The sequence below is a fragment of the Micromys minutus genome (genome assembly GCF_963924665.1).
Source record: "Micromys minutus genome assembly, chromosome: 23".
In the NCBI taxonomy this organism is placed as follows: domain Eukaryota; kingdom Metazoa; phylum Chordata; class Mammalia; order Rodentia; family Muridae; genus Micromys; species Micromys minutus.
The window spans coordinates 483,070-510,766 of record NC_137958.1 but is presented as its reverse complement, the minus strand read 5'-3'; the positions used below and the strand labels follow the sequence as shown (position 1 = coordinate 510,766).

Sequence of the window (27,697 nt, the reverse complement as noted above, 5' to 3'; positions counted from 1 at the left end):
GGGACGTTGCCAAGTGAAGAGGTTAGAGATGAGTCATGGAGTGATTCCTGGTTTTCGGTAGTGGAGGTGACTGGGTGTTGCTAGGTAAAGTGTCCACAGACACACACCCCTTATAAGAAGAAAGGATGAAAGAACACACACGTACATGCTTCTCCTTTGTCTCTGGACAGCAAACAAGCAATTACCAGATACGACCTAGTTCCTCGGAAGCAAGAGCTACTGTGAACTCCTTTCCAACTGCCTCATTTGTGGTGTCGTGGCTGCAGAAAACGGAGCAAGACCACATTCCTAAGTGTGTGTTGGGTAAGGCATCTGATTGCTCTCCTCACATCTGAACATAGGGAATGGGGTGAAGCCTAGAGGTACAGCATTTACCGAGCATAGGTGAGATCCTGGCTTTGATCCCCAGCAATGCAGTCAATAAACAGCCCAAAACCGAGTAAAGTGGAAGACATTGCACATGCTAAGTGTGTATGAGTCTGAGGACTTGCATGTCACATGGTCAGTTCCCCTCTGACACCCCTAGGCTCACAAAGTCCACAAGAAGATGAAGAGATATAATGTAGGAGTTAAGATTTAAGATATGCTGACTGGCACTTAAACCCCCAGAGACCACTATAATAATGAAGCGTGTTTGCTCATTGTCCCGGAACCCTCATAGGGCTTTCCTATAGAGTGCCATTGCAAAAGCCAGGCTCCTATAGAATGCCACTGTGCAAGCCAGGCTCCTATAGAATGCCACTGTGCAAGCCAGGTTCCTATAGAATGCCACTGCGAAAGCCAGGCAGGCTGTTTGTCTGTTTTATTTACCTGACACAGTGAGTTTTAAATTCAGAGCCACCTCCTCTCATCTTCTCTATGTACTTCTTTCAAGAGAACATTCATCATGTAACCTATACAGCACACATGTACACACACATATACATACATACATTCTCTGTTCGGTCTAACCACTGTCTGTCACTCCTGCCTCTCTGGGGACAAAGATGACATTTGCCGAGTGCTTGGCCAGAGTGAGGACTTCTGTCAGGCCAGTTGCTAAGATCGTGGGTTCTGAGAGAATAAAAATGAAAGCCCAGTCAGTGTCTATAGCCAGATAGACTCATCAGACACGCCAAGGGTTTCTCTCTACATATTTTATATATCTTATATATGCAAGTATATATATACTTATGTATATATGTGTGTGTACATCATATACATATATCATATACATACACATTACATATACATGTAACAGTCATAACAGTCACATAATCCCAACAAGTATTTTAAACTGTGAAGTCATTATTTCAGGAAGGCTAAGAGAAGAAAAGAAGATTGGTAAAATCAAAGTGAATGTCTTTTCCTTTGGATAACAAGTAAGTGGCCAGAGAAACAGAGCCGCCCCTCTGGGGTAATTGGCTTGTCCTAAAACCTTCTGCCTGTGGCTAACCTCCAAAGTCAGTGTGCCTAACACTCAGGGGCTGTGGGGTGACTGTGGTCAGATCAGTTTCCATTCGAATTTTGACTTTTACAGACGTGAAACAAAATTAGAAACAGATTCATTGTGGTCCCTGCCCACTGAGGTACCAAAGGAGATGGTCATCTTTCCTGCCTGGGACTTAGAGGGCTGGAATGTCACAAAGCTATACAAGCAAGCACAAAGCACACTCAAAGCCCTGAGGCCAATCCTTACCGAATCCCTGTGGAGAGAAGGGCAGGAAAGGGGGAAGAGAAGATAAACAACCCCCAGGCCCACCTCACTGTTTGGTTCAGTTTTGAGCTGTGTTAGGAAATCACCTTTGCCAGCCTGATCAAGTTCTGGTTCCCAGACACTGACTGCGCTCCCATATTTTTATTCTCTCAGAACCCACTCATCTCCAAAACTTGCCTCACCTCCCTCTGCCCAAGCACTCTGCAAATGTCACCTTTGTCCCCAGAGGCAGGAGTGACCGAGGGTGGTTAGACTGAACTGAGAATTCTCTATAGCTGAAAACACTAGTCAAAGACAAGTTCCCTGGGGAGATCCCTGCAGGGACGCCCAGCCCTGGGATGGCCCACTTGTTTACTCTTTATTCAGACCAAAGGTGGCTTTAAACAGTCACCTGCAAGGGGCAGTAAGAAAAGAGTGCTCACTAGGAATGAGAGGGTACAGTAGCCAACCCCCCATCATTCTGTGATAATGCAGTTAGCTCAGAACCTCCAAGAACAGAGGGACAACTGAAACTCAGAGCCCCCAGGTGGCACTGAGCCTGAGGGAAGAAATGCTTTCTGTGGGAAACTATGGTGGACTGTGGTGACAGCAGTTAGATACCTAAATCCAGGGGACTGAGGTGGCATCCTGTCCCCATGTGCACAGACACTGTCCTCATTCTGTTCTCTCTTTTCTCCTTGTCAGGAATCACACCACCAAGTCAAAGTCACCTGGACTTAACACACTGGCCCAGGCTCATTAGTTAGCAAGTACCTTCTCTGTGGCTTGCAGTAATTGTATTTATTGTTGGGAGGGCAGCTTTTGGAATGTAAAAAATTAATTAATTATTAATTAAAGAAAGAATTGACACACGTGATGAATGAACTTTTACCTGCTATCAATCTCTCCATCCAACTTAACGATGTAACAAGGAAGCAAGGAGACCACAGTTAGTTTTTACCTTCTTATTGCTGCTCCCACAAGCACCACAATGTGTGTGCGTGTGCACGTGTGTGTGTGTGTGTGTGTGTGTGTGTGTGTGTGGGTGTCTGTCTGTCACCATTCCCTTTTAAAAAGCAAATCTGAATTATCTTTTAAGGTATAGTTTCATCACAAAGGTCAGGTTGCAGATTAGACCTTGTCACTTGCTGATTCTTTTGAATTAAGCACGAGACTTCAAAAATTCCTTTCCAAGTTCAGGACAAGCCTTGTAGGCTCATTTTCGGATTGAAGCTAGTGGATGATGGTACGAGAAGGGTTAAGGTGGAGAGTTCTGAACAGAAGGCCTCATGAGGACCTGAAGGTCCTGAGGGAATGCTTGAAGGACGCTGGTTACATGTTTGGTCTGGTAGACACAGAAGTACTGGGTCACGTATGTCCTGGGAGCAAAAATCATCTTTGGCTGGTTCTAGGGCCACCGGAGAGCCTTCAACCACAGGAGTGAGAGGGTCATTTATTTCTTTGTTCTTTAAAGCACCGCAAAGCAGCCAAGGACTGCACTAAGGTCCTCCGGGGAAGCAACATGAGCGCTCTAGGCTCCCCGCTGTTGAGCACTAATCTACTTGCATGTATCAGAACACAAATTGGGATTTTAGTTTAACCAGCATGGCCCGCAGTTAGCTTGGTAAATAGCCTACAGGTGCCCTAATAGTGGAACTCTGAGCAAGATGAAGAACAGCCTTTAAAAATTTTAAAATAAAAACTTAAATTTTACTTTTAATTTAATCATTAATACTGTTCTTGTTCACCTAATAAAAGTCATCATAGACCCCAAATGGCAAATTAAAATGTTTCAAGACACTGTTTGGTTCACTCTATTTTCACTAGCTGCAGAAATCGCCGGTTCTGCCCAATCCCTGGTTCCATGCGACTGCTGCCTTCCGAGCTCCGGGCTCCACTGGCGGCGACACCATGCCGTGGAGAAGCAGAAGCGCGTCCCGCTTTCCGGGCGCGGGGCTCGGGCACAGAGGCGTGCGTGCCCCTCGCAAGCTGCAGATCAAGCAGCCCTGGGCGGCTAAAGCTCCTTCTCCGCCCGCGCTCGCAAGTCAGATGCTGCCGCAGCCAGCGACACCACCGCCGCCGCCGGGGACACTACCGCCCCGTGCCTGGAGCGCTCCAACTCCTGGCCGCCTGTGACCCGGGACAAACTTCTGGCTGGGGCGCGGTCCCTGTCCCCGAGGCCAGCGTGGGAAACCTGAGGCGCTGTCGGGGCGAGCTAGGGTCGAGGGTGGCGCCCCGGGCGGTTGCTTCTGCCCGCCGGGTCCCGCCCGCATCTTGGCGGTGGCCGCCCCACGGAGCCCGCAGGCGCCGCGCAGGCCGAGCTGGCCCCGGGCCGGGGACACGGGCGCTCGCGCCCTCTAGCGGGCCTCGGCGGCTCCGGCCCGGCCGTGACGTGGGCTCCTTCCAGCCGGCCTGCGGGGCATCGCCAGTCAGTCGCGGAGCAGGAGCCCCGCGCGCATCCGGCGCGGGCTCAGCCATCGGCGCGCCTCTGCCCGAGGTGGCTGGGGCTGGGAGAGAGGCGGCGGGCTGCAATAGAGCGATCACAGCCACGGCCACCGCCACGGCCACGGCGCCGCGGGCGACTCGGTCCCGATCAGGGGCAGCACTTAGGCGGGCGCAGCACCGGATCCCACCGAGGATTTGGGCTCCGCGGGCGCGCCCTCCGCTCCCTCTCCCGGAGGCGCCAGACTCTAAGCCGGGGCCAGCGGGAAGGCAGGAGGATCCAGGACGTCGTCCCCACGCCCAAGAGCCGCGGGACTTCGGACTTGTGCAACTGTTGCCACTTTGGGGTCTACTGTTTAGCTACTGTCGCGTCTACCCTAGCAGCTTGCAGCTTACACAAGCGTTCCCCTCTGCTTCCCGAGGGTACCGGCCTCCGCCGCCCCGAGGCGGCCCGGCGTGCACTCAGCACCATGAGGACACTTGGGACTTGCCTGGTGACTTTAGCTGGACTTTTGCTAACTGCGGCCGGGGAAACATTTTCAGGTAAGCGGGACGCCACTACCGTTCCCGGGGCGCCTGGGATGTAAGCGACACCCGGGTTGGAGAGTCGGAGGCGAGCTTCGGGGCCGGGCAGGGGCAGGCGGGACCCGGCAACGCGTAGCGGGTGAGCCGGGCTGGCGGATGGCCGGAGGGAAAGAGCAGCTGAGCCTGGGGGCCCACACAGGAGCCCGTAGCATAGGACGGGCACAGGAACAAGGACTTCCATCTCTCGGCCTGTATCCCCACTGGGCCTGGACTTGTGCGTGGGGCTCCGTGTTCCAGGGCGGCCTGGGCAGGAAAGGCAGAAAACTTTGCTTGAAGTTCCCAGCTCTAGCCGCCGGGAGTAGGCGCTGCGCGGGCCTCTCGACCCCAGTGGCGGCCGGCGTGGGCTGCCAGTGCTCAGCTGTGCTTGCGGAGATCTCCAAACCTAGTGGTGTAGCCCGCGACCTCCCCAAACTTGACCTCCCTGCTGCCCCCTGCCCGGCGCGGTGGGCGACGTTCAGCGGGTCCCTGCGGTTGCACCGCTTCTCTGCCAGCGGTCCCTTTCTGCACCGCGGGAAGTCTCTGAGACCCTAGAGGAATCTGCCCCAAGCCCTGGCCACTGTGGCTGGGCTCCCGGACCCCACCCTCGGCATCTCTAACAATGCGCCTCGGGGCCTGTGGCAACTTGCTAACCCAGCCCGGCTGCACCGGGGTCCCAGCTGGAAGGAGGGGCTATCTGGATGTGTGCACCAAGCCAACCCGAGCCTGTACTCAGTCAGTCTTGAGGAAGCAGCTCTTGGTGGCGACAGAGAGGGATGTGGACAAGAGTCAAGGGTGAGGCTGAAAACCTAAGGTGGCACAGAGTACCAGGGCTTCTAGGATCTTCTATCCCAGGAGGACGCACGTGGATGCTTGGCAAACGCTCACAACACACGCACACTTCCCTCGTGTTTATTAATTTCATGAATGTCCACACACAACGGTGGCAGTGAAGTTTTACTTTTCTCTTCCAATAAAAAGGCCGCATTTAACCTTGAACAAGAATTGCAAAATGGGGCTTTATGTGTTTTCGGGAAGGCTGAATGAATTGGGTTTCAAAAAAATGGTGAAAAGAACTTTCATTAAAGAAAGGAGCGCTGTTTACAAACATTAAAGCCTAAAGCCACGTCTGGCCAGAGAAAACATCAGGTTTGGCTCTCTGGGCATCCTGGGATGCTGGTCCTTTGTATTCATAGGCACAGGTTATATCGGGCTCGGTACTGAACACCAGGGCCTTTGAGCATAGCTGGTGGTAGAGAGGGAGGGGAGCGAACACCCAGCTATGCCATGCATTGAAAGAAATGCAAACCAACTTGGACACCCTGCTTCCTCTAGCGGTGTTGAAACGGTGTTGACGCAGGAAAGCACAGCTGCCTGACAGGAAGTACAGACAGATTTTGGCTGTGTTCTTATTAATGAACAATGAAGTAACATATATCAGTTTGGAAGCCTTGTAAATGTTAAAAGCTAAGTTTGAAGGCCTTAGTGATGGTTTCATCCAAGTCTCTTAGATGGGGTTTGTTTAAATTTAAGCTGTGTCAAATGTCATTGTGACGGAGTTTTAAATTGTGTCTGAGGAGGTGGGCAGAAGTATTTATACGGTTCGCTGGCACTCTTCTTAAAGGTCCGTAAAGGATCCTTTGATCTAGCAAAATAAACTTTTGCTAACATTTACCCTTATTTTCCTTTTGGGGAAGTCATTTCTGTTTGTGTTTTGCTGTGGATAAAAACACCTTTGTGTTTCTATTTGGAAAGCCAGGATTATCTTTGTGTGTTAGACGAAAGACTGTGTAAACGATTGTTTAAAAATGTTGAAAATGTAGAACTTTGAAGTTGGCAAGGTTTCTGTTTGCAAAGATCAGACTTGTTGCTGGACCTCCAGTGGCCCCCTCCCCCACACTGGCTTCTGGGAACCACATAGGTCAGGCCTTACTGTCCTGGGAGACAGAGGGTTGTAGAGTTTATTTTGTGCATGTTGATTTTGATGGTGTGACACTAGCAACCCCTTTCCACACAGGTCTGCAGTAGCTGACTGCTTTTCACCAGCTCAACATCCTACTGTAAGCTCTTTGAAGACTGACCACCCCCCCATTCCCATATAATAATTAAGTTAGAGTCTTGGACCTAAGGCTGGGCACTCACTGTTTATTTGATGTTACTAGTGTGAGTCACTGCCTTTGGCAAGCTTTGAAATTGTATATGAGCTGACTGGTGTGACAGGGCTGGAGGGAAGGAGGGAAGGAGGAAAGGAGGGAAGGAGGGAGGGATCCCTGAGGGGCAGACGTTGCTTGTAGCTCAATGGCAAAGGCCTTGACTTAGATGCTCAAGACCCTGGGCTCCATACCCAGCACCCTACCCTGCTACAATCTGAGCTGACATTTTTTTTCTTGGTGTCCACCTCATGGATGAAACCCTGAAGTTTATGTGCTCATCTCTGCCACCCGTCCTCCATTGCTTCTCTGCCTCTTAGAATGGGTGTGGAGTTAAGACTCATTACTAGTCTTTTAGAAGTGAGCTAGGCTCTTCCCCCATCACTATAAGGAAATGAGCCTATGTGGATTTTATAATGCATAAGTGTCTCACTTAAACATGTTTTCCATTTTTAAACTATCAAATTATTAGGCAAAATAGCAAACTTAACTGTTTCTCTTTAGGCTTAGGTTATTTTGAAAAAGGATCTTCTGTAAAATGACATATAATAAAGGCAAAAGGAGTGGTAAATAACACTGCTTAAGCAACTCTTTTCCGTGATGAGGAGCCAAGAAGTCGGCAAGCCTCTTTGACCCATTTTCAAAAGCCAACTTGTAGTGAGGTTGGGCAGCGAAGTGCTTCACTCTCTACACAGGCTGAGGTGTGAAGTCTGGAAAGCTCTGGCTGCAGAAAAAGGACAGAGCCAGCTCTTTGTTTCCACTCTGGTGCCGGGAATATCATAAACCAGCACAGCTCTGTGAACCTGCAGGCCCTCCACACAGGTTCGGACTCTTCCAAGAATGCTAGGGGAAAATGTGGGCATCCGGCTAAAGTGTGTGCTGCCCACTGCTCTTTTGTCAACATGGTAATTTTTTCTCTGTTATGTAAGGCATAGCCATGAGGGAAGCCAAGGAGACACTTGAGCTCTTTGTCCAGTGCCTGCCGTCCTCCACCAGTAGAAAGTGATTTCTGAACTCAGCCTTGCAGAGGTCTGTTCAGCAGGCCGATGTTTCGTTTGTTTCAGATAACTACCCTCGTGACGTTCTACGTTTTGGTGCTGGATTCCCTGGATAATTGATAGGAAGAAATATTGCAAGTATCAATCAGTGAGCTGGAAGGAACTGTGCTTATATCCTTGGTGTTATGTGCTTGTGAAGAATTGCTTGAGCATAATAAATTGTTCTGATATAGAAAATTATAGGTTTTAGTCTATGCTGTGTGGGGTTATTTTATGGGTTTTCAGATAGGAAGCTCTTGACATATGGTGAAATATGGATACTTGGATACATAACTGGAATATTTGTAACTGATTTTTCCTCAAGAAACCACTGACTTATGTTTTCAGATTATGTGAGCCCTGTATGGATGATTCACATTTAGATTTGGAAGAAGTTGTTTTGGAATATCAGCATATCTGAAACATTTGTCTACTAAAAGTCATAGCTATATTTAAGTTTTTCCACACACCATAATGATTTCTTGGCATTATTAGGGTGCCCTATCAATTTTGGTGGTGCAGCTGTGAATTAGATCAATATTTGTTTTATTTGAGATTATGGTTTAAATTTTATTACATTTCCTAAGATGCTATATTATTTAAATATCTGAAGTATATTTTTCATTTCAGAAGGATGGGCAGGAATTTTAACTGTTTTAAATACCTTTTGATAATGACCAGTAGGGGGTGCCACATCCCCTAGGAGCTGAAGTTACAGAGGGTTCTAAACCAAGCCATGTTGGTGCTGGGAACCAAATTCAGTTCCTCTCTGTTCAGCAAATGCTCATAACCTCTGAGACATCTTTTTGACCCCATGAGTTAAATACATTTTAAGAACATTTTTTCCTAAATCTAAAATACTCTTAGGTAACATTTACCATGTCTTTTTCTTTCATTCTAAGATTCCTTTTATTTATTTTTTGAAAACCAACTCTTCAACAAATTTTCTCCATTTCACATCTTTCTGTCTTCCTATCTCTACTAATACGACACAGTCCTGCTAATGGGCTTATCTCATAAGCCAGAGAAAGTTTAATTATGGCCGTCTTTCCAACTCCCTAATGAAACATTTTTAAAAGATACAAAATGCTGTAAGTCCGCTATTGTGAGGGGTCCTAGCTTCTCTGATTCTTAAAATACTGTAAAGGTTTTAGGTCTAGTCATTAGAAAGCCAGAATTCACCCTGGAACTCAGACGGCGTGTGGGGGGTGTGGATTAAGTAAGGCTGTCTACATTGGGTGGGGAGAAGGAAGGGTGTGGTCAAGAAGATTCAGGCTCTACATGGTACCACGTTTCCCTTCAGTGGGACAGCTGGTGAGTCTGGGGGTAATTAAGGGTCTGGGAGTTTGAGAGAGAAAAATAAAAGCAGAAAACGGGAGAAGGGAAAATGTTTACAAAGATGGACGGGCCCAGGGGACAGCATTTAGCTTTGCTACTGTTGTCTGAGACAAGTGGGTCCCTAAGACAGTAGAGACGTGGCCTGTCGTCTATGTGAATCGTAAAGGGGAACCCTGCAGCCTCCTGGCTTTCCATGGCTCCGAGTTGGGCAGGACCGCCTGGACCCATCATTTACAGAGCTGCTTCTCCTCAGCCCGGTGATTCCGATGGCATTTGGCATAGAGCAGAAGGCCTGGAGCATCTCTAGGCAAGCAGTCTTGTGGCCACAGTTTGAGACAAGTTGTTTAAGAAGAGGACACCCTAAAGTGTGGTCCATTGGCCAGCAGCAGCATCCAGGAGGGTGGGAACTTTGCAGGTTCTCATCTCTTCATCCAGAACCTCTGGGGTCAGGGCCCAGCATTCTGTTAGAACAAATACTCTGGAGGATTCTCACGGGCCTGGGGATCTAAGAAACAACACAGGAAGAGACCTGAACCGATCAGACTCCCCTAACTGGAATGGAAGGGAACTGGGGTAGAAACACAGGAGCATTGAATCCTTCCTTTTATGTCCTGTTCGCCTCATCAGTATCCAGATATGGGTGACCATGGAAACTGTTAAGTGGGGCCACAGTGTGGGACCGCTGCCTCAGATAGAAGTCGTACTCGGGGAAGATACTAGACCTGGCCAACTGCAGGGTCAGACACAGGACTGGAGAGATGGCTCAAATGAATGAGACATTTTGACCTAATTAAGTTGTTGAGTTAAACCATGTGTCCAGCCATGGAAACCACCCAGGTTGGAAGTACGTAGAAGATCCCTTTGTGCTTGTTAAAACAGTGCCCTTAACTCAAGATTCACTTTGCACTGGCTGTTTCCACAGCTCCTTGGTAGGGTCAGATATGGAATTGTAGCTGTCAGGATTTTGAAGTCCACCAAAAATTAAAGAGGCAGAGATTTTTCTGGGGTGACCTAGAGACTCACTGTGTGACAGAATTTTATGAACGGGGAACCTTGGATTTTGGAAATACACTTCTCTTCCACATAGAAACGAAAAGGTTTGAAGTGTAACCATGTGTCTCTGGAATCAGAGTCTAGCTTTCTGCTTGGCCACAGGAGATAACCACTGCATCTGGCGTTTAACACTCCAGGTGAAGAAAAGGAATTGTGCCACCACCTTAGATTGACTTGAACACATTCAGTGGGTATTTTCTCAGAAGCAGAGGACTTGTCAGGATCCAGCCAGTCTCCCACTGTCTCTTTTCTTGCCCTGATCCACTGCTAATCACTAGTTCTAGCTGTGTCCCCAAACCCACCTGCCTGAGCCAGGAAGAACATCCTGGGCTCATTAATTCGCAGCCAAAGAAGGAGACAGTGGTTGGCAGATCCCCGCCTGCTGCATATGTTGTCAGCTAACTCGTTATTACAGAATCAAGTTCTTCTATGTAAGCTGCTACTTCTTCAGTGTGGCTTCTCCTGTGCTTTTGTGTGACTCCACAGTGACCCATAGATGACTTTAGACTGGTCTGGGACAATCATTCCAATTTCCCCTTGCCTCTGTGCTTGTGTGATGTGCTGACTTAGTCTCTGTAGAGAGATGAAACTGAGCAGTAAGTTATTTGCATACCAAATCAGAGTTCCTGCTAACCCTTTGGAGCACAGCAGATTCTAGGCTGTGCAGTCTGAGCATGTATGTGGCATACAGTTGCCTGGACAGCCCATGGGCAGAAGCGTATGGGCATTGTGGGTTTCGGTATGGAAGTCCGGAAGTCTCTAAGCCTTGCTTGGGAATCTGATCTAGCCATTGTCCTGCTTACCACTCAGAGTGGTAATTACCCATGAGTCATTTCTGACTTTCGACAGGAAGCACAAGCAAGGGGAGGTAGAGGGATGGGAGGGTACTGCAACTTCCTGTGGATGCAGGGATCCGGCAGGGGATGCGGCCTCCCAGCCGGGATGGACGATGATTTCAGGACATCAGGAGTGAATAAACAAAGGCAGAGGAACCAGACCCTGCCAGACCAAAGGCCCCAGGACCTTCCTTGGATAATCAGGCCACTGTACAGTCATGATTACATCATCATGCCGTAGCCTAAGTAAAAGTGGAACAGTCACCTTTTCTGAGCTTCAAGGCAGAAAAGCTGATAGGGCATCTATTTGTTTTCTGATGGGTGAACATTTTAAATTCAATATGCAAAAAGCAAATTTGTTGCAAATAATCAAACAGCTATGTCAGCCTGTCTTCCCATGGCCATCTGATGCCTTATACATTTCTGGCCTTTCACAGGGACTAGAAGGCGATGGACCCTTCTCAGTGTGAAGGAGTCCTCCTCATCTCTCTTGTAATAATTACATGCCTGAAATGTACCTGCTTTACACTAAATACACTGTTATACAGTGGTTAAAGCTTCACTTTAAATAAGCGCTGCCAATGCAAAAGGCTAAGTTTTAGCTCAACTGTATTTAACGTGGAGTAGTTGCTCAGTAAACGTTTGCTGTAGTCCCCCTGAGAAGAGAAAGCTAAATCTCAGCTGGCAGCTCTGCCCACCTCCACCTTTCTTGGTCCTGTCAAGTTTGACATTTTTAAGCCTTTGGAATATAACCTTAATAAAAGAACAGGTGTGGGTCCAGGGCTTGGTACTGCTATCAGTTAAACAGTGTAGAAAGATTCTGGTCACTAAATGAAAATTTAAAAGTACTACTTTTTTGGCAATTAAATATATAAAGTAAGCCTATAATCTTATTGTGTATAATAAGAATTTATGACTCAGTTGTTGCTTTAAAGTGGAATTTTGGTATACTGCTCATCACTTAAAATGAAGTTTATCATACAGCAGGTTTACCATGGTGCTCTTTGCAGATGGATACAACATATGTGTGGCCTATACAGAGCCATAGCAATGGCCAGGGTGATTTGGTCAGAAAAGTGCTTCCCTCACAAACATAAGGACCTAAAATTTCATTCCCAGAACCCACAGGAGATGCCAGGTTTGGTAATACCCAGTACTGGAGAAACAGAAACAAGAGGAACCCTGGGGTTCACTGGTTATCTGGCCCAACGGGTGAGCTCTAGGCTCATGAGAGATTCTTATCAAAGAAAGTATTCCCAGGAATACCTAAGTCTGTCCTCTGACACACACACACACACACACACACACACACACACACACACACACACAAAGGGGGTGGGAATAACACTTGCTCCACCTGGTAAAGATGCCATGGTAGGGAATGTATGCACCGCCTTTTGTCTTTCCTTTCAGTTGTGGGAATTTCCTGGGTGGAGTTCTGTTGCTGTAGCAAACAACAGTCCCCAAAAGTAACTTGGAGAGGAAAAGAATCATTCAGCTTAAGGTCACAGTCAATCATCCAGGGAAGCCGGGCCGGAACCGAGAGAGGAAGTGAGTCAGAGACAAGGAAGAACAATGCTTTCTGGCTTGCTAAGCCAGTGTTTTTATTCCACCCAGCTCCCACCACCCTGGAGATAACATCACTCACAGTGGTCTGGGCCCTTTGACGTCAATTAGCCATCAGAAAACATCCCATGAACATGGATACAGACTAGTTCTTCTATAGGACCCACCCTCTTGCCTTGAGACCCCCTGGCAACCAGTTGAGCCTGGCAACAAGGATGAACTTGATTTTACACCCGATTCTTCTCCCTTCAGAGTCCTGTCTTCTCAAGTGATGAAGTCATTAGCAGGGCCATGCTGACAATAATCCCAGAGCTCAGTGTATGTAGGGTGTAACTCCACATGGATGCTGGCATTCATGGATATTATATTCTGGGTCTGCTGTAAATCAAGGGGAGCAACACCTTCTCACATCCACCATGGTGGCTATAGACAGGGTAACAGAAGGAGCACATAGGACACTTACTGGATTAAAGTTTGTGGCCACACAAGAACTTTCAGCCATTAAAATCCAAAGATAACCATCTGAAATCCGGGAAGATAGACGGCCATGTCGACAGCATAGTAAAATATGATCAAGGGGCATCTAGCCGAGTCCACCTGTCTGCATTTTTCTTAGCTTCGGTATGAGGCAGGGTTTCTCTGGGGAAAAAATGTAAGGGGAACATGGCAGCCCAGGACAGGTGAGGGCGAGGGCGTGGCACTGCCCTTCATGTTAAAGTGAGGAACAAAGTTCCTGGCCCTGCCTAACATGGATTTTTTTTTTTAAGTTACCTGCTCGATATTTTACATGTATTTATTCACTTTTTAGTGTGTGTGTGCTTTAGAGTCCCCACTCTTCCTAAGGCTTTGGTGGCTGTGGTTCTAGGTCGCTGGGCATGTGACATGTGAATTTGTATGTATGACTGTTTACATTTTTGTCATGTTGGTTGTTTCTGAAACTCCTGAAATTAGCACGCTGATCACCTCAGCGCAGGCACTGTGGGAAGCCAGTGTTCCCAAGGCCACAGAAGTAGAAGACTGCCAGAGAAGACAGTGGTGGACAGGTGCCCTGCAGTCACCTGGAGTGACAAGCGTTCCGACTCCTGACCTGAAGAGACTCATTGATCTCTGGAGCGAGACCACAGAGACAGGAAAAGCAGCCACCATGGGAGCTACTGGGGCACAGCAGAGAGAGCCACTACCAGGGTACAGAGCTTACCAAAGTTCCTCTCAGCAGTGTGAAGATGCATCTGAGGATCACAAATCCCAAACTTATATCCCGTGGCGTGTGTGTGTGTGTGTGTGTGTGTGTGTGTGTGACGTAGTCAGAAGAGAAAAGGCAATCCAGGGTCCTCGGAGTCCCCACGGTTTCTCTTTAGAGGTGACTCATTCAGAGGTATCAGGAGACAAGATAATCTGTGGAGTATTTTGGGACGATGATTTCCCTGCACACACTTCTGCATCTCATACTCACTGAAACATACGGACAGGAAGCAGTAATTTGCCACAGGGGGTCCCCTAAGCAAAGGCAGAGGCTTGACATTTTCAGTTCCTGTCTGGCCTGTTCAGACACTTAAAAATTTCACTTCCTTGTCATTTTGGTCAAGGAAGAAAGGCGCTTGTCACAACGTGTATCTAGCAGAGGTGGCTCATTAAGCTTTCCTACGGCACCCCTAATGAACGTTACCTTGGTAAGTTGGTCTCTTTGCATTCAGATGTCTCACTTGTAAAGTGAAGGCATTTGATCCAAGTGCCTGTAAGATCTCTCCCATTGCTTTAAAAGTAGGAAGTACAGCATGCAAGCAGGGATCCAGGCCCGAGAGTCCCGGCCAATCACAGAGGTTGCTCTGAGCATCAGGACCATGGGGACACCTCTGAGAAGTGTGTGACAGATGCTGGGGTGGCTGGTGAAGACGGTGGGGTGCTGCGGATGTGCATGTCTGCCACAGGCTGGACCTACTCAGGGCAAGATGCTTTGCTGTTTCTTTCTGCACTGGGCAGCACAGTTGTCAGCCTCAGGTACCACCAAGGGCTCTGCGGCAGCTGGCCTGTTTAGGGCTCTTGATTTTCTTCATGAAGTTTGACAACAGAGATCAGCCCTAGTTCAGAGGCTTGGAATAGACAACGATAATTATCATAGACTGAATCCTAATCAGGGGCAAGTGTTGTGTGACTAAACTTTTTCTGGGGTGAGGAAACACACTTGTCTACTCACCCCCGAGAGGGAGCCATGACAGTCCAAAGTATGGATACTGACAAAGTCCAATTTAGTGAACCGATGACTTGCAGGACTATGGGTGATGGGTCTGTCACTTTCAGGAGTAGACGTGACTCATGCACAGCTGCATCACCAAGGACCACCCCAGCATGGGCTGCGAGTCATGAAAGCTAGGAGCCTGGAGCAAAGCCTGCAGGAAGCTTCCACACAGAGTCCTTTCCTGGTGCCCCAGCTTCTAAACTTCCTCCAGCAGTGCTGCTGGCCTCAGAGTCTCCATTGCAGATTTTCTTCTGTTTCTGTTGTTTGTTTGTCTGTTTTGTGCAGTTCAGGCTTTTTCTTCTGAAAGGGTCTCTGTATTTATTGTTTACGATGGCAGGAAGTGGAGTAGTGAGTCCAGTCAATTTCACTGTCCCCCACCCCCCTTATAGAACTCCCTTGTGTGATGAACTGTTTTGAAGATGTTGTCATCAAAAAGGATGCAGAAGGAAACTGTTACAGAACAGTTAGGTACTATGGTGTGGGGACATGAGATTCTCAGATTTATTGGGGCTCTATGGCTGGGGGAAGCTGGGATGAGAGAACCCACTCATGACCAATTAGAGTCACCTGAGCTGAGAAACTCATACTTCAGGCCCCATGAACATAGTTACCTTTTCTGGAGTATGTGAACTGTAACAAAGACTGTGGCACTTGTAGTTTGCCGGGAATGATGTTGAGTGGGGTGTGTTACAGAGCCGATCGGTGCAGAGTTGAACCGTGGTGTACGATATTGTTAATTTCTATGGCCTGCTGGGGAGATTTCCTTCTGCACCTTAGTTCCAAAAGAAGGGGTGATTTCTCTGAGCAGTTAGTTTCTTCTCAGCAAGTCATTGTCTGAGGTACGACCTCACTTTCCTTTGTTGAGCTTCAGAAGACATTCAAAGGTCTATTCTACTGTGTGAGAGCCAATTTCAAACTGAGAAGGAGACCCAGCCAAACTGTCCCACATCAGCAAGAAATTAAGGGTTTTGTTGGCTCTTCTCACAGAGAAGGTCACATGAGCAGGGAGCTCAGAGGATCTTTTCTCTCTGTGGTATTTCTAAGGAGTTACAGGCAAAGTTCTTCCAATTCCAATAGATAGATTACACTCTTGGGGGTGTGTTGCCCCCTGTGATTGGGCTGTGAGGAGAAATAGGCTGTTCCCAGGGAAGACAGGGGATGACATCTGAGCCAAAGCAACTAACACCCGATCTGTCCTCTGTCTATTGATCCTACTTTCTGGATCCTTTCCTTGGCCCACTTCCTAGTCTCCTCTTCATTTTTTTTCTCAACTTATTTTAATATGCGTTTTCTTGTTTTAATCTCATTATACTTATCATAAATGCAGTAAATCTTTTGGGAACTGGGTGGAGGTGGCAGAGAAGGAATTCAAGCCTTGTCATTTATTTGAATCATTATTCTAAATGTAACTCCTGGGCTTCTCTCCCTCGCCCCACCCCCCCCAACCCCCCACCCCCGCTTGTCAGCAGACACTCAAGTCCATTGTTTTGTGTTGTTTTAAAGACAGTCTCATGCTATAACCCTAGGTGGCTTAGAATTTACTGCATAGATCAGGGTGGCTCTGAACTTGTGGCAATTCTCCTGCCTCTTCCTGTTAGGTGCATAATTATAGCTTACCAGAAACAGGGAATGCAGGAACAGAAGTTAGTTCAGCCACAGTAGCCAGTAGCTCTCAGATTGATCCCACAATGGATTTTCAGACGGGGCTGGTTGTATAGCTCAGTGGTAGGGAAGTGTGTACAAGTCCTTAATTCTTGGCACCAAAGGGAAGGTACCAACACTTTTGGTTACATTTATAGGGTGGACAGGCTTAGGGACAATCTGATGAAACATTTTGTGCTTATACAGTTAAAAAAAAAAACAAAACAAAAAACTCTCTAAATTCGAAAAAGGTACACTGATTTGTTATCAATGAGCAACAATCCACAGACTTAGATGCGTAAAACAGTCAGTAAAGCAACTTATTCACCTGAAGAAATTGTCATCTCGAAGGCTCACTGCCTCAGTTTGCTAACCCAGGCCTAGGTCCTGGAAGCTTCTAGCCTCTGTACAATCTTATCCAGGCCTAGAAGGTTTCCAGCCTCTGAGACTCACTTCTGAATACGCTCACCCTTCCTGGTTCTGTCTGGTCTCTGTTGGCTGGTTCAGCTCAGCTGTTCTGCCACAGACTCCTCTCAAATCTGACTGACAGAATATGCCACCTCTCAGCTGGCAGTACTCACATTTTACGAAGGAAGTTGAGGTTGAAAGACTGGAAACGAAAGGTCAACCCTCCTGCTCTCTTCTGAAGGAGGAAGCTGCTAGTCTCAGTGGACCCAATGGGAAATAGGGTCACTCTGTGCCCTTGTGGTTCATGAATTTGCTTCAGATAGAGAATGACAAGACCTACTCTTGTCTCTAAGGCACCAAGCAGGTAAAACAGCCTGTTGAAATCCCCACTAAAGCCCTGTGAGCTCTCACCCTGACTGGACCAATCACGTGGTCCTTCTAGGCCACTTTGTTCCTATGTTAAGGGAAGACATGATTCTGTGCAGAACACAGTGCTTGTCTGAACAGCTGCTGCCCATGGAACCCTGTGGCCATCACCATTAGCTGAAAACCCCAGGGGGAGGCTTTTCTCAGCTCCAGTGGCTCTTCTGTTTGAGATTCTGACTCAGAAACTAACTGCCATCTTTACCGGTTCTTCTCAGGAACAGGGTAAAGGATGTATAAGAATTGTTCTCTACCTGGGTCTCTGAGGTTGTTTTCCAAGGTGCCCTGCATTTTTTAATCCCCTTGGTTTTATGGGATGTATGGCATTGATGCTACAGGATGTTTCAGGATGTCTTACTGACAGGGGGAACAGATATTATGGGACCCTTTGCTTCTGGCCTTTGTGTCCAGCTCCCCTATTCGCATCCTCTCTTTACGGCCCCCGAAATAGTAAATTAGAAAGACATTAAGCTCTAAACAAATCAAATAAAATTAAGTAGAGATTTCTTCATAATTCCTAGGCAAAGAAGGGCAGAATGCTGTCTGCTCTGTGGTTTCCTATTCTAAGTGCAGCTGTGATCTCAGGTACACAAGGCCAAAGAGCCTGAGCACCCCAAGGAATCTACAGTCAGGATAAGTGCCTGATGCTCAGCTCCCGTTCTTTACTTACTTGGTTCAGACTTCTAGCCAAAGAATGGTGCTGCCCACAGTAGTTGGGCCTTCCAACCTTAATGAAATCAAGATTCTCTCTCCTCCCTCACTGGCATGCCTAGAGGTTTATCTCCAGATGACTTAAGACTATCTAGTTAAATGTTGATGCTAACCATCTCAAGTGTAACTTTGGTGCTAATGGTTTCAGGAGAAAAATGCTTTATAGAGATGAGGACACAGATAGCCAGTCAGTGAAGCTCTTGCTGCCCAAAAATGAGGATGTGAGTTTGATCCCAAACTCATCTAATAACTCCAAGTGTGATGGCACACATGTCTAGTCCTGAAAATGGGCAGACAGAGAAAGAAGAGCCTCGGGGCTCTCTAAGGAGCAGCCTAGCCTTCTTGGAGAGTTCAAGGTTAATGAAAGACCCTGGCTTAATAAGCAAGATGAATGGAATAAACACTTAAAGTTGTTTTACCTGTAACTAAAATGCGTGCGTGCGCACGCGCGCGCACACACACACACACACACACACACACACACACACACACACACACACGGTAGCACATGGTATAATTAAAATATATTTTAGGAACTTTACTGCAAGCTGAGCAGGTCTTAGGTGCAGCTGGAGACCTCTCACCCAAGCAGAAGTGTGTATCTGTATTTGAGAGTCTCTGGTTCTGGGCAAGAACCTGATAGAAGAACCAAAAACACACTTCTTTCCTTCGAGTCTGCCTTTTGCAGACTTTTTGAAAGCACAACATCACAATAAACTGCATTACTAAAAGTGAACATTAAGCAAATATTAGCATTTTCAGATAGATTTACAAATTTTTACTAATACATACTAATTGAACATGTAACATGGGGTCTGGGGTGCTGTTTCCATACTCAAATATGCCTTGCATTGATGAGATACACAGTGAATTAACAATATGTGTTTAGTGTGACCTGACCATAATAATTACCAGCCAACACAGATGCATGTCAGTGCTTACTCCTGAGCCAGTCGGGGCGAAGTGCAGGGTTTCCTCCTGCCAAGGATGAGGACCATACACCGAGAACACCGAGTCCCATTTGGTTCTGTTGCCAAAGATTTGTTTCAGATCTTCTGATAGTAGATCAAGTTAAAGGAAAGTAGGTATTCTGATGTTCTGAGTACCTAAAAACATGGGGGTTGGGAAGGGCAAATGTGAAAGACTGAGTTCTTGGCTATGGGGTGCTGGCCATGTGTGGTCATAGTAACATCAAGGTCTCAAGGGATTCCTGGTTCCTTGGGGTTTCATCTCTGAATCAAATCTGGGTGTTCTAACTCATCTTTCCAGGCCTGCTTTTACTTCAAATAAACAAGCCAAGAGTCATTGCTATCTATTTATTTGTGAACAAGAAATAGTCATTTAACCAGCTTATTTTCTTCCTGGGATACATTTTGAATATCAGTTATATTGTTTTTTGAGCAACCCTTCCAACCTAAGATTCTTTCCTCATTTTAATGCTCTGCAGTTGAATGCCATGGGAAGAACTGACCACACCGAGGAGTGCAGGGATAAAATATTTGAGAATATTCCAGAATTGTTTGCAAGACATGGTCTTTTCCCTGAATGGTACTTATCCAGGATTAATGCACAATGAAACAGAGCTGTGTCTTTCTGTCCCAGAGCCAGGGCCCCTTCCCAGTGTCCCCATTTGTGGGTTCTCTCTCTCCTCAGCATTGAGGATTGGGAGTCTGAGGTGAGGGTTTTCCTGCAGAGTTTATAGTAAAACTTGAGAGGCATGCAGGGCACTGCCCTTCCAATAGTGTAGAAATGAGGGGGGGAGGGGAGCCAACACCATCCCTGGAGATGGTATAGCACAGAGCTTGCAGAAGCACCCTTCAAAGCTGGGACAGCACTCTGTGGTGCTCTGAGGTTGGCCAGTGAAGTGTTCCTGCATATTCAGCACCGCTCACAACAGAGGCAGAACAATCCTCAGCTACACTCCTTATTTATTCTTTCCTGAAAAACAAAATTAGATGCTCCCTCTGCTAGTGAGTCTTTGAAAGTGTCTTTCACTTAGAGATGCTTGTCAGAAGGGAAGTCTCCAGAATCCCCAAGGAAGAAGCAAGCTTTGAATATTTACTTTTCTGTTTTCAAAAACAGAACATGGGTTATGTCGCTGGCTTGGCACCTGGGCCTTGTACTTCCTTCTTAAAAGCACCCCTTCAGCTCAGATGCCTTTAATACACAGGCCCAGCAAACTCCTGGCCCCATGTGGTCATGTTTGCTGCTGTGTCCCAGGGTGGCTTTGTGAGGAACTAGGGGATGGTTAGAAGTTGGGAGGTGGCCAGTTTTGTGTGTGTTTGGGAAGTGGCAGGGTTTGTGTCTACTCCTGTTCCCAGGGCTGAGTCCCAGGTCTCATCCTCCTCTTTCTTGTCATCCTGTTTGTCTCCTCCCTATGGCTTTTGTTTGTGTAATGCATTTTAGAGGAAGCAATGAGAACCCCGATATCGGTCAACCCCAGTCTTTGCTAGTCCTCTTTCTTTGTCTTCTGAAGTTCGTGGCCTGGACAGTGAGTGTTGATCCAAATGAATAAGCTGGTGAGTTCACATAGTGAGTGCCCACCTCATAGTGCTGGGTCTCCTCAGGTGCTGGCTGCTGTTCCAGTTGCTCCCGCAGAGCAAACACATCAGGCCTAATACATGCTTACAGGATGCTTGTCACTTCATTGTCTAAAATGGGTTTGTATTGCCTCATTGAATACTCAATAACCTGACCCCTCTTACACGCACCACCATTTCAGAAACTAGGATGTAAGTTCAGATGCCACTAAACAGAATTGGCCTCATTGCAAGGGACAAAGTTGGGATTTAAACTTGATCATCTCAACTCTGAGGACACTAAACTATAATATGTGTTGAGTGTTTGTGATCCAAACAACCTAAACCTGAAACGGTCCAAAAGCTTTCCTTTAGTGCAAGCATGAGGCCACGTGGACAGGTCCGCACTTGCTGGCTGTGGTAGGTGGTTGTTACCGAGTGGCCACTGACAGCACTCTGGGTGACAGCACCCTGGGAGGTCGCTACATGACCTTGTGTATGAGATGTTTTGGGAACAATGAAGCTCATTATGTGAGACTCATATAGTGTTTATGCTTATTAGCCAGAGTTAGCTTCATGATGCACATTTGCTTTTTGAGGATTCTGGACCGTTTTGTGTGTTTCCCTGTTCATTGATGGGTCAAGGGTTGTGTAAAGGTGTGTGGAACACGAAGGTGGGTGTGTCACCTGGGCAGCAGGCACACAGGCCTGTGAGGACATCAGTTGTCACCCTCTTACTCAGAAGGGCCTCTCCACTCTGCATGATGGCCCACAGGATCCACCACAGGTTTCCTGATCCAGGAGACCACAGAGTAACATTGTCAACAAACCTGCTCTGGTCAGGAGCAAACTGGAGTAGACACCATGGGAGGGATCTTGCGTTGGTGACCTGGTTTTCCACAATCAGGACACCCCGTGTTAAATCCTGGGCTCCATGCTGCAGAGCCTGTGGGTAGTCTTCTCGGTTCATTTCTGTTCATTCCACATACTTTAAAACTGAGGTGCTCTCTTGCATACGGTAAGTTCAGGTCCAGAGCTGTCCTCAGGTTTATCCAACTCAGAAGGAGACAAGTTAGACTGTGTTGTAAACATTGACATAAAAGGATGTTGGAAAAGTTTGTAAAGACATCCTCCTGAGAGAGATGTCAGTTAGCAAAGGGTCCGAAGTATACTCTTGTCCATTTGAACCACATGAACAGAACAAGCTTTTATTTAACTGATATAAAATATAGCCCATTAATTTCTCTCCTTGAGCTGGTTTTCCATTATGTTTCTCCACAGAGTTGTACTCTATTACAATATGTTTACGCCTGAGCATATTTTTCTGCTTACATATAAAACTACTCTGCAGATACACCTATTTGAAATTTAAGCTTCATCTTTAATTTTATGGAAGCATAAAACTTTAAGTGATAAATTTTACTCAACTGAGTCATCACTAAATTTATTAGTATAAAATTGAATTACTGTTAAAGTTTATTAGGAAACTATTTCAGAAATCAATTGAGCTTTCAAAGAATTAGCTCCCTTCTCTGTGGATGCTGTTATTGATTGCTGGAGTTAAACCAGACTCAGCACTGATTCTATTTCCAGTTTCCCTGTTATAAGCATGTCTGAGCGTGTTGCTGATGAACACAGTCAGGGAGACAAGGCCGCTTACAGTCTTACAGTGGCTCCTCTCCTTTCAACTCTCTCCAGGCTTCACACTGACAGTTACATTGTTATTGAGCACCAATAATTATGGTTTTATCTTTTGTGTGTGCATGTGTATGTGCACACGCAGTGTATTCATATGAGTGCTTGGGTGTATCTGCCTGTCTTTGTGTGCATGTGTTTCTGTATGTGTGTGTATGTTCCTGCCTGTACTGTAGGTATGTGTATATCTGCCTCTGTGTGTGTGTGTACATGTGTGTATGTAGTATGTGTGTCTGCCTGTACATGCATGTGAGTATGTGTTTGTGTGTATATGTGTTTATATGTGTGTGCGTGTGAGAGAGAGAGAGAGGACGCTGTAAGTGGACTAGTGCTCGTCATCCTGTCCATGCTGGGGTCTCACTGACCCTAAAGTCACTATTTTAACCAAGGTCACAGTGCTTGTGCTACCACATTCCACTGTTGTGTGGATGCCGGAGATCAAAGCCAGACAACAAGCGGTTTACCCACGGATCCATCTTCCCACTCACAAGAATTACTTATAGTGACCTATATGCTGAGCTTTGATTGGGTTCATTATCAAAATTGCTTAAAACAAGACTTCTTGGAAACTAACTATATGTCTGAGCATGCACGCTCTTATGCTTTGTCTGTGGCCTAGACCAGGAGCTTTGCCAAGATCTATCAGTGGCTGTTAATTACTCCTGCTTTATTTTAACTTAAGTACACTTTGTTTAACGCAGGTATATCTAGAAATGGTTGTAAAAACAAACACTTAATTTTCTAAGTCAATGAGTATTTTAGATATGCATATGTAATATCTATTTATTATTCTGTGCTATTTATAACATATATACATATACATATGTGTATATATGTACATACATATATATATATATATATGTAAAGAGATTTAGGCTTATCAGTGACTAAGAGCTATCTGTCACATGACCTGCTGAGAAAAGCAGTCTGCATCAAAGCTGTCAATCAAAGGAGTCCTGCTGCCTATGGAAAAGGCCCAACTCAGTTTTTAATTCCAAATAATTTCAGTTTGCATTTTTGAGGAAGCAATTTTAAATTCCTAAAAAAAAAAAATTGACACATTACTTAAAGCAGGTTAGTTGGTTTTAAAATAGCGTGGTTTTGCAGGATTGTATTTTGTAATGATTTACAGGCATGACAAATCCAGGGTTTCTCATTCATTCTTAAGAACACAGTGCTGTGGGTACCTCGGCATGGCCGAGATTTGAGTGAGAAGCTCAGTACTTCCCGTGAAATGTCTGAGAGTCTGGAGCTCTGGGATCTGGGAGAAATTAAGCATTTTACAATGGTATACTGGCCATCAGAAAAATTCCATTAAGTATTCAAAAGCTAGGTATTAGACATCTTTGGGGTAATACATACTAAATCTACATTATTTTTAGTGAACTTTCTTGGGTACTTTGAAGATCTTCAAAAGCATCTCAATTGAGTCAGTGGCAGACAATTCCGTTCTTTCAGTCGGAAAGGTCTTTCCTCTCAAGCTAATGATGTATCTGATGATGGGTATGTGTTCACAAAAAGAGCCATTGCAATTTCATACACTTAGAAATATTTATGGTCACTAAATGTTTACTAACCTTATTTCCTTTAACATTAACAGTTCTGCTGGGAGACATATTCTTTGACCTTGGTCACGGCAAAGACATGTGGTTATTACATTAGATATCAAAACCTAACTTCCCAAAGGCACTAAAATTGTACTAGTACAATGTGCTAACTTTTCATAGTCCCGCCCCTCATCCTGCCCCTGGCCCTGCCCCTGGCCCTGCCCCTAACTTCATTCTTAACAGGCTCCTTTGGCTCCGGGTTTTGTGGATAGGAATTATGGAAGTGTTAGACTAGGGGCTTAACTTTCTTTTGGGAGACTTGTGGAATTGGGGGAGCACTGGTGCCCTTTGACCTCTCAGCGCTGTGTATCCCATGGTTGTCCCTGCATCTGGGCAGGGTGGCTTTGTGGAACTCTCACACTTACACTGGAAAGATAGGGAAGGCCCTGAGGCTGTGAAGTCAGTAACTTTGACTGTTTTCGGAGGACACATCAGTGTTTATAAAGTAGGAGGAGCCAAGGAGAACTCTGGTTTTGAATAACTTAGTTCTTAGTCTGGGCCCTTAACAACTCTGCCTCAACTTCCTTGTCTAATACCAAAACAGGCAATTATGTTAAAAAAAAAAAAAAAAAAAAAAAAAAAAAAAAACTTTGCTGATGTCAGTGTGAGCTTGTGACCCTTTAATGCAGTAGTTTTGCAGTCATGTTGGGGATTGACTGCAGGTCCCCTGTGGACAGCAAGTCTGTGGATGCTCAAGTAGGTGTCATGAGAGGGCATATCATTTCCACACTATCTTCCCTGCATGCGTGCTTCCAACTATCTCCAGACTACTTAGAATCTCTAACATAAAGCACACAATAAAAATGGCTGTCATACTTGTTGTTTGGGGAAGAGAGGCTAGAAAGTCTGCCCACTTGCCTGGTTCCTGCACCCCCAGCCCCTCAGTGTTTTCAAGCTGAGGTGGATGAGGAAGGTTCACAGGCACAGAACCCCTGGCTGTGGGGAGCCACGTGTAATTAGGTGAACAGAAACCACTGGCACAAAGTCCTGGTTGGGCTGGAAAGAGTCTTGTAGCACAATTACTTTCCATTATGTAAATAAATCTTCCGCTGACAGTTTCTAATTGACTCCACACTTTGTTCCAGGAAACAGAAGCTAGAAAAGGAGACATAGAGCTGGGCTGGTGGCTCCTACACTGTGCCATTGCGCCATAAAATGTTGGGGGTTTACCCCCTCACATTTGGTCATCCTGGTGTTTCTCTGGTGTGGATCTGAGACAGAATTTACATGGCTTGCAGAGTGCCGGGGCTTCGGCAATTATAAGAAAATGGTGCTGGTGTTTCTTTAAATGGATATGAAGCTGTATTTTTCCTTCGTTCAAGAAATACCAGGGCGACTTCTAGCCAGTATTTTAATAGATTTTGTGCAGAAAAAAATATTCTAATGTACTTACTTGGAGTGGCCTGAAGAGGCTTGAAGGTGGCGGCTCAGTATGGTCAGTCTGTTGTTGAGCAGTAGATGTTTCCAAGGTGATGGGTTCTACAACAGAGTCCCTCACCATGGCACCCCTGCAGGCACAAAGACAATCCACTGGGATTCTTAAGGAGCACAGGCTTTACTCAAACATGATAGGTTTGTTGTATAGAAATAAGAGAAAATACACAGTGAAGCCCAGAGGCATCTTCATTGTGGAATTATCTCTAGAGGTTAAAGGGGGGAGGCTATGGGAGGGGGGGGAGGGAGAGGAAGCTCAGTGCAGTTCTGCAGCAGGCTTTCTTGCCACCACTGTTGAGGACAGAAAGCTTCCAGTAACCTGGCAGGGATGACCTGGGGTAGACCCTAAGGGCAAAAGTCAAAGACTTTGAATACTGCCACTTTAATTAGATTACACCATTATTGACAAGTCTCTGGAAATGCATAGACTATAAATATAAACCTGAATGTGTATACTTTATGTGTGTGTACTGTGTGCATATGCGCACACGTGTGTGTCAGTGTGTATCTCTGTATGGGAATGCAGAGGAGAGGGACGGTCCCCCTCCTTGTTGGCTGTCACATTATGCCCTTGGAACTGACAGGTCTGTCACTGAGCCTGGAGCTCTCCATTTGGGCCCTATGCTGGTAGGGAGCAAGCACCGGGGATTCTCCTAAGCTCTCCCAACCCCCAGTGTTGGGATTCCAGATGCTTGTGTCCACACCTGGTTTCTTACACGGATGCAGAGGATCAGAACTCGGGTCTCCGTGTTTGTGTATCGAGTTTTCTTAACCCACTCAGCTATCCCTGGCCATAAACCCCAGTAAGATGGTGGCTGTTTGCAGAGTGCACGCGGGGGCCTTGCTGCTTGCTTGTCTGGGGTTGTTTTCTAGGCATCCTTTGAAATGTCTGTTCATCTTACAATGAAGGCATTCATAATAGCTCCTGGTCAGGGTTTGGCAGGAGAGCTCTCTGACGATCCTGTACCTAAGAGTATACTGCTTCCTCTGGTTTTTAGAAGCTGACTGGCAGAAAAGACTTCCTGATGTCAACATTTACCTCTTGTAGTGCTGAGTCATGGAAAGTGAAAGGCATGGAGACACAGGCATGAAAGGTGTAGGGCGGAGCACTATATGACCGACAGACAACATCCTTAGCGGCTGGTCTTCTCATCCTCATAAGGCCTGTGTCTTCTCCGGATGTGTTTCCTTGCAGGGGTGTTAATGGATTGGTTAATTTGTGAACAACACTCCTAATTGTAGTAAATCTTTACAACCTTATTAAGAATATGTGCCAAATTAGATCTGGGTGTGAGGAAATGAGCGTGCCAGTGGTTTGAGGGACAGAAGGGGAGAGTGAGACAGTGGGGGTCTTGAGCATAACAAGCACCTGGGCACTAATTAAGACCCTCTGGTCCTCCCCAGTAAAACAACATGGGCTGCAAAGCTCACGGCTGAAGATTCATTCAGAAGCATCTGGAAGCACAGGAGGCTGCTTTCTAAAGGCTACTAAGAAGGAAGAACATGCCAGCCAGCCTGGTGTTTTGATGGTCTGTTTGGGTTTTACATTTATTTGTGGAAAAAAGAAATAAGCAGAAAATTAGAATCTCAAGAGCACTAGGTCTTTCTCGTCTGCTTGCTTGTGACTGTATTTTTCAGCACCAGGGTAGAGGTAGTCGGTGCTGTGAGACCACGAAGGAAACAATTGCAGAAATGTATGTAATTGGACCATGTCTATTTTGAAAACTAAGGAGAATAGCTTCGGATGTACAGATGTCTAAAAACTGTGCCCCACAGCTGTGCTCTTATGTAAGCAAGAGGAATGAATTCAGCCTCTGGGGATGTTTACCGTGCCTTTGAGTGAAGGTGGGGTGGGAGAAGAGGGGATGGGACATTGCTGGCCACCTCTGCGTGCCCTTCCTGTGTCCCCAAGACTTGTCTGCACATTCTCAGTCACTGTTGCACCTGTTCCTTAGCCCACAAGTCATCCAATTCAGGATTCAAGATCTTGGCAGCAGTGATGGGACTGTACAATGCTAGGCAACCCACCTGCTAGATTTAAAGTTGTTTGTTCATTGATTTGTAAGGTGAGAAATACTTAAGTTCTGTTAAGGACGTAAACCAACTCAAGCTCTGACAGAGAGCGGTTGGCTTTCTCCTGTTTGGATAACTCCCACAGACTCCAGTTACCTACAGCGTTTTCTTGTCAACATTATTTTGGATGCCATTAATGTAGGTCTCAAGGGACCTGGTTCAGCCCTGTGATTTGGGGCTGTAAAAAGTGCTGATTTGACTCAGCCTGCCTGGCTTCTTTCTCACCACAGGGCCACTGAGTTCATTTTCCTTCCTTCTTGCCTCTGTGTCATGCTGTGAGGCAGTCAGGGTT

General features: G+C 46.3%; 1 protein-coding gene across 1 annotated transcript in view; it reads left to right on the top strand.

Moving 5' to 3' along the window:
* Positions 1-4,065: 4,065 nt before the first annotated feature.
* The window catches only part of PTPRM (protein tyrosine phosphatase receptor type M), a gene marked incomplete at its 3' end in the record, with an annotated part of 489,137 nt that continues 465,505 nt past the window's right edge, over positions 4,066-27,697 (top strand). The window contains exon 1 of the mRNA XM_080936340.1: positions 4,066-4,660. Within this exon, the coding sequence (XP_080792466.1) occupies positions 4,588-4,660 (73 nt within the window). The remainder of the gene's footprint in view (positions 4,661-27,697) is intronic.